This window comes from Lynx rufus, unplaced genomic scaffold (genome assembly GCF_022079265.1).
Source record: "Lynx rufus isolate CCGP_SWC_20201006 ecotype Redwood Valley unplaced genomic scaffold, mLynRuf1.p SCAF_8, whole genome shotgun sequence".
Lineage (NCBI taxonomy): Eukaryota > Metazoa > Chordata > Mammalia > Carnivora > Felidae > Lynx > Lynx rufus.
In genome coordinates this window covers 29,825,896-29,832,292 of record NW_025814896.1, presented here as the reverse complement: position 1 = coordinate 29,832,292, position 6,397 = coordinate 29,825,896, and the positions used below count along the sequence as shown (strand labels likewise).

Here is a 6,397-nt window from a genome sequence, read left to right as displayed (position 1 = left end):
GGGGTACCTGAATAGCTTAGTTGGTTGAGCATCCGACTCTTAACTTCAGCTCAGGTCATGATTCCAGGGTCGTGGGATTGAGCTCCTTGTTGGGCTCCGTGCTGAGCAAGGAGCCTGCTTAAGATTCTCTCTCTTTCCCTTTGCCCCCTGCTTGAGCTCACTCTCTCAAATTAAAAGGAAAAAAACCAAAACAAAACAAACAACCAAGCAAGTGATATAATTATTAATAACTTTACAGAATTTCAGAAAGTATAAATCCCTAATTGTCAAAATATATTACTGTCTCCAAGTTCATTTCACTTTTTAAAAATTTTATTTTTTTAAGTGATTATTTTTAAAAATAGTTATTTTACTTTTGAGAAGGACAAAGCGTGAGTGGGGGAGGGGCAGAGAGAGGGGAACAGAGGATCCCAAGCCGGGTACACGTCGACAGTGGTGGGCCAGATGAGGGGCTTGAACTTGTGAAACATGAAATCACGACCTGCAACATGAGGTCAGTCACTCAACCAGCTGAGCCACCCAAGGTGCCCCTTAAAGTCATTTTTAAAAATGTTTATTTAAGAGAAAGAGACAGAAGGGGGGGAGGGGCAGAGAGAAAGGGAGAGAGAGACAACCAAGCAGGCTCCACACCCAGCACAGAGCCCCACATGGGGCTTGATCTCATGACCAAGAAGAGATCATGACCCGAACCAAAATCAAGAGCTGGACGCTCAACTGACCGAGCCACGCAGGTGACCCCATTTCACCTTATTTTTAAAAAGTCCCTGCAGGGGCGCTTGGGTGGCTCAGTTGGTTGAGTGGCCCACTTCAGCTAAGGTCATGATCTCATGGTTTGTGGGTTCGAGCCCCGTGTCAGCCTCTCTGCTGTCAGCATACAGCCTGCTTTGGATCCTCTGTCCCCCCCGTCTCTCTGCTTCTCTCTCACTCATGCGCTCTCTCAAAGTAAATCTAAAAATCTTTTTAAAGATTGAAAGAAAAAGTCCCTGCAGTACAATTCTGCAGAGCTCGCTCTACATACTGTAAGTTGTGACAAACAGTGCCGCAAAGTTGTTCATCCACGATCCTCAGTTCCACAGGCGGCTGGAGGTCTGCACACCATATGCCCACACTTCCTTGCCAGCTGGCCTCGGTTAGGACAATAGCCTAAAAGTCTCTGGCAAGGTTTGTTCTTGTGGCCAGAGGAAGGGTGAATCCACATTTCCCCTCAGCATCTGGGTCACCTCTTGCAGCCACAAGTGGCTCCTGCTTTCCTGCACGAGACTGGACTTCCACAGCAACAGCAGCAGGTCCGCCAGCACCAGCCGCTGTGGGCTTGGGGTCTGGCAGGATGGGCAAAGGGGCAGTAGCCATGACTGACATCCACATGTCAAATTTCGTTTGTGTCTCAAACGCACAAGACCTTGACCATCCACCCGTAGGACATCACAGTGGCTATGGAATCCGTAGGCACAAAATCCCATTCCTGGACCATCTCTTTCCCCCAGGGGCCAGCAATGAAAAGAAAAAATAAGAGTGTGAAAGAGAACACAACTTCCCAGAGACTTTCAATCCCTTACCTGTGTTTTTACCCTCAGCAACGGGAAATGCCAAAGCATTTGTGGGTGATTATTGGCTCTGTGACCCACAGCGCCACTGTGGAGTACTGGTGACGGTGGGGCCTATGCAGCTCTGACCTTGTCCCTTTACTGAGGCCTTGGAAGCAGAACTATGAACTGGACGCCATGTTCTGTTTCTTGACATGGATGTTCACTTTTATGGATTATACACGTACTTGCAGTGAGAAAATATTCATCAAAGCGACCAAGAGAAACGCTGGTCTCGGGATTTGGGGTTGTAAATATCGCTTTTGACTTCCTTCCTGGGAAGGCAAGGGAGTTGCAAGTTTGACTCTTCCTGCTGGAACCCAGAATTGCCTTATTTCAGCAGTCTGCGGGGCTTATTTCCCAGGGAGCCCTCTCACCTCTGCACTTGTCAGGAAAACCACCACAGGGTTAAGTTCCGGAGGGAACCTCCCAAAGATTTCAGGGAATATTGGATACCTGTAACTATATTCCACACAGAAAATTTGGAGTATACTGGAAAAATCTGGGGAATGACCTTAAGCTTGCTCAGGTCTAGTGTGGTCTCCTTGATAGAAGAGATTACGGCGGCACCCGGTGCCCATCCGTGTGGCAAATGCGCTCGTCTCTTTTCCTGCCCACTTGGACTACCACAAGCAATTTGCCTTTACTTGGCGGCAGTATACCACTGCCACCCAGCCCAAGATGTGAGTAACTCTGCAGTTTTGTGGGCTTTTTGTTTTTAAGATTTTCTTTTTAAGCAATCTCTACACCCACCGCAGAGCTTGAATTTACAACCCCAAGATCAAGAGATCAAGAGTTGCACATTCTACTGAGTCAGGCACCCCAATAAGTCTGAAAATTTGCTCAACCTAATCCTCAAGACCTTGACCACCCACCCCAGGACATCTTGATGGTGCACTTCACTGATGTCATGTTGCTCATCTCGGAGAACTGGAAGGGGCAGTAATCCAGGTGTAAAACATTGACGCTTGCTTGGGGAGATAAATCCTAGGGAAAAACTGGCCACCCAGCAAAGTTCCCGGGGCGGGGGGTTGGCATACTTACTGCCACCCCCCACCCCCAGCCAAGTGAAACACAAATTGCACTTGCCCCTCAAACTACCCTCACTGCCCCATTGTGCACAGAGCATGGTAGGGAGGCAGGCCTCTTCAAATCTTGGCGAAAGCACTTTCGTTTGGGTATTGTTACCCAAATGCATTTACTGGGTAGCCCTCAAATGTACTATGCTCAGATGGGCCTTGAGCAAGAGAAGATTCTCTAGGAGATCCAAGCTCACATTGTGTATACAGACCCAAGGCATATTTGGAACTTGAGGTAAAACTCAGAAGAGCCCCTGGTGTCTTTGAGGCCATCAGGTTAACTATCAGGGTTCTATTAGAGATTAGGCATTCTTCCGAGGGATACCACATAACTGCAGTCTGGACCAGACAGGATACGATAACTTCCCTATGCACCTAACGACACTCTATGATCCATTAGATATAGGTAGAGATGGCATTGGGCTTGATTTAACCTGAAGGTACCAGTAAGCTGCCTATCGGTGCCTATACCAGGAAGATGGGTGAAAAATAAAAACACCGAAGCTTGGTTTACAGGTGCTTCTGCATGACATACTGGCATCAGCAGTGAATGTTAAGGAATTACAGTCCCATGCAGGACCCTAAAGGACAGCCGCAGCCCAAGGGAAATAAGCAGCCCAAAGACAGAGCTTCAAGTGTGATACACTCTTCTCTGGTGAAGACAGATAGCTTGTGTCTGGATCCTGGTGCAGAAGGGCAGGGACTTAGCAAGAAGGAAACCAGATTTCCTGACACAGGCCATGTCCCATGTGACAGGCTTCCACTGCAGGAGACCAGATGGTCCACTTCTTACCACAACAAAGCCCAAGGCTATGGGCACAGTTGTCAACCCATGGCCCACAGTGTGCACCCATCAGCTCTCTCCTCAGAAGTTACACTGAGCACCTGAAATCAAGAACTGCACTGTCCTGTGCCTGGGCTCATTGCCAGGGAAAACATTAATCAGCCTGAGAAGGGAGGCCATTGCCGTCAGGGGTACAAGGCCCTGATGGGAGCTGGGTACAAGGCAATATAACCACTGGCCCTCTGCTTATACCTCTATACCTGCTTCCTCACCTAAATGTTGACGGGTGGCTCATATTCCCTAAAAGGTTTTCACGTCTTTGGTGTTTCAAGATCGTCTCAGCAACATGGGAGCTGGGGAAAGAAACTAGGATTCTGTTCATTTTCCTCTGGTGGTAACTGGGCAAGTTCAGGTGAACGGTGACAAAGGGGCACCGGCTCTGGCTCCGAGAAACATGAGGACTTGTGTCTGAATAGGGGCCATAAATCTGTATGTTCACTTATTCCACCTTGTGAACTTCAATTACAAGTATTTCTGGTACCTGTAGGGTTTGGTCCAAGTGCTTGATAAGCCATATTGACCTTGTAAAGGTCAACCAGTACCAATCTGGGGCATGGTCCAAGGAAGCTGGCAGTGCCAGGGTGCATGTGAGCCACTGAGGCCATGGGTAGAAAGAGCCACCAGAAGAAATGGGGTCTCCTCCTTGTCTTGTGTCTTGGGCACACCAGACCCTAGCCGCAAATCTCAGGGTCAGGCAGAAGCAGGTCTTTGGCTAGTGGTTAGCTTGTTTCTCAGGTACTGGGTGATACTTGATAATCTGGTTGGAGTCCTAACGCTCTAGATCAGGAGCTGACAAATTTCTTCTGTAAAAACCCATGTATAAAATATTTTAGACTTTGCAAGTCAAATGTCGCTGTTGCAACTACCCATTTCTGCCATTGTAGTGTGAAAGTAGTCAGTGAACGAGTGTAGCCGTGATCCAATAAAATTTATTTACAAAAATAGGCAGCGGGCCAAGTTGGGCCCAAGGACTGTAATTTCCCAACCAGTCTTTGATGACACTTAGTAGACGACCTGGCTGCCTGAGGGGACTATGATCCATTCTGCTTCTGTGAGATGGAAACCTCTAAGGTCTGGTGCTTTGCAGAGTTGTACATGGGTGTAGAACAGGGCATTGTGTATGGGAGTTTCTGACCAAGTGGTGGGTGCAGAGGCCAGAATGTGAGGGCCACACCAGAATATGTTGAGCTTCCTTCTTCGTAAGAAACATCAACTGGTTTATTCCAGATCAGGCCCAACCCTCCTACCCCATACACACATGGTCCCTGGGTAGGCATTGTCCTTACTGGGCCCTTAAGAGCCCTTGTGCTGTGGCCTGACCACCAGGCCCTCTCTGGTGATGGCCCAGTTGTAGCTCTTCGGGGAGTCCAATGCTTCTTCCACCCGTGCCTCCAGGTTCTCTCGGGTGATGAAATTTTTTGCCTCCTCCTATTGTGAGAGAGAAGGCCAGCTGAATGGAAGTCTCCAGCACATGCCTGCTGCCTGCTGGCCTTTTGCCCACTAAGGGAGAGGCTCCAGCTCTCTTTGGATGGATGCTTGGAGCCTAGGACCTCTGTAGAGGAGGATCCCACTACAGCTACGATCCTGCGGACCTTCCAGTGGAAAAATATCAGGCAGCCTTACCACGTTCGTCTTTCTCAGAGAAGAAATCGCACCAGTTGTGACAACCTCTGGACCTGCTAGGTGGAATCAGTTCCTCAATGTTGCCTCAATGTCCTTCTTAATCTCTCTCAAACTTGTCCTTCTCCTTCTGCTACTTTAATTCAGACCCCGTCCTTTGTTGCTGGATCACTCCTAACTGGTCTGCTTTTAAGCCTCATACCTGATATCCTAGCCTAGAACATAACTTCAGCGACTTTATCACCTGTAAGGCAAAATATGAATTCCTTGTGGAACCGGGGGTCCCTCCCAGATGCAGGCTTAACATCACCCAGGTACTTGAACACTTTCCAAGGTCAACTCTTATTTCTGCGCCTGCCAGGCACTCTCCTCGCACGCCATCTTTCCCAAATCCTCACCTACTTGCTGACTCTCAAGACTCAAGGCTGTTCGCTCTCTCTTTGCACGCAGCCAGTGCCCCATTTCGCGGCGCCCAGGACTCCGAGTGCGGCCCAGGCGGAGTTCCTGGCCTCTAGCCCCAGCCCCTGGAGACACGGCCCACCTGCAGCTGCAACGCTTCCTGCTCCTTGAGCTGCGTCCAGGCTTGTGCCTCTCGGGCCCGCCGGGCCTTCTCCTCCGCCTGCCGCTGCTCCTGCTCCCGCGCTTCCTGCCGCAGCCTCGCTAACCTGGGGTGGAGGGCAACAGGCAGAGACTCAGTGCGGCTGGATCTCCCCCGCGCCAGCCAGCGGCCCGCCCCGCCTCCCGGCCCACTCACCGCAGCTCGTGCAGCCGCTGGTTCTCCGCCTGGTTCCAGGCCATCAGGTCGCGGTGCTCAGTGGCTTCCTGCAGAGCCTTGCGCTCTGCCAGGACCCCGGCCCGGGCCTCGTGCATCTTCTTCCGCACCTCGGACACGAACTCAAGCCTGGGCAGAGACGCGCCAAAGTCGGCACCCTCTACGCCCGCCCGGACACACCGCCCACGGCGCCGACGCCCGCCTCCCCTTAAGTCGCACACACCTGAGGGCGCGCACCGTCTGGCGGTACTGTCGGTAACGCTCCGTCAGCACGAAGAACTCTACAGGATCCACCGCAGGCGGGGTTGTCACGCGCCCGAGCTTGGACTTGGCCGGCGGGTCATGGCGGGTCTTGCGGCCGCGAACCGGCTGCAGCAGCGGGGCCCAAGGCCCGCACGGGGGTCTCGCCCCCAGGACCCTCAGCGCGCGCAGCATGGCCCAGGATGCCCCGCGTCCGGCGCGCCGCAGGGCATCACGGGGCCCGGAAGCGGGCGCGGGG

At 51.6% G+C, this 6,397-nt stretch overlaps 1 protein-coding gene across 2 annotated transcripts; it reads right to left on the bottom strand.

Annotated features, from left to right (window-relative positions):
• Nucleotides 1-4,415: 4,415 nt before the first annotated feature.
• On the bottom strand, nucleotides 4,416-6,374 carry MRPS26 (mitochondrial ribosomal protein S26). 2 transcript variants are annotated; one of them, XM_047069521.1, is made up of 5 exons: nucleotides 6,122-6,374; nucleotides 5,881-6,027; nucleotides 5,668-5,791; nucleotides 5,130-5,182; nucleotides 4,859-4,934 (listed from the first exon to the last, which is right to left on the bottom strand). In XM_047069521.1, exons 1-4 carry the CDS (start codon nucleotides 6,331-6,333, stop codon nucleotides 5,144-5,146), a joined length of 522 nt encoding a protein of 173 aa, XP_046925477.1. In that variant the 5' UTR covers nucleotides 6,334-6,374; the 3' UTR covers nucleotides 4,859-4,934; nucleotides 5,130-5,143. The 2 variants fall into 2 exon arrangements, with proteins under 2 accessions (XP_046925475.1, XP_046925477.1); XM_047069519.1 differs by lacking the exon at nucleotides 5,130-5,182 and having other exon boundaries at nucleotides 4,416-4,934; nucleotides 6,122-6,370.
• Between the last annotated feature and the right edge of the window lie 23 nt (nucleotides 6,375-6,397).

What these genes read in the sequence shown, in the direction of transcription:
- MRPS26 (XM_047069519.1), bottom strand. Translation starts at nt 6,333, where the DNA reads ATGCTGCGCGCGCTGAGGGTCCTGGGGGCGAGACCCCCGTGCGGGCCT. An exon ending in CAGCGGCTGCACGAGCTGCG is followed by an intron (nt 5,792 to 5,880) that starts GTGAGTGGGCCG and finishes CCTCCACCCCAG; the next exon opens with GTTAGCGAGGCTGCGGCAGG. An exon ending in AGGAAGCGTTGCAGCTGCAG is followed by an intron (nt 4,935 to 5,667) that starts GTGGGCCGTGTC and finishes CTCTCACAATAG; the next exon opens with GAGGAGGCAAAAAATTTCAT.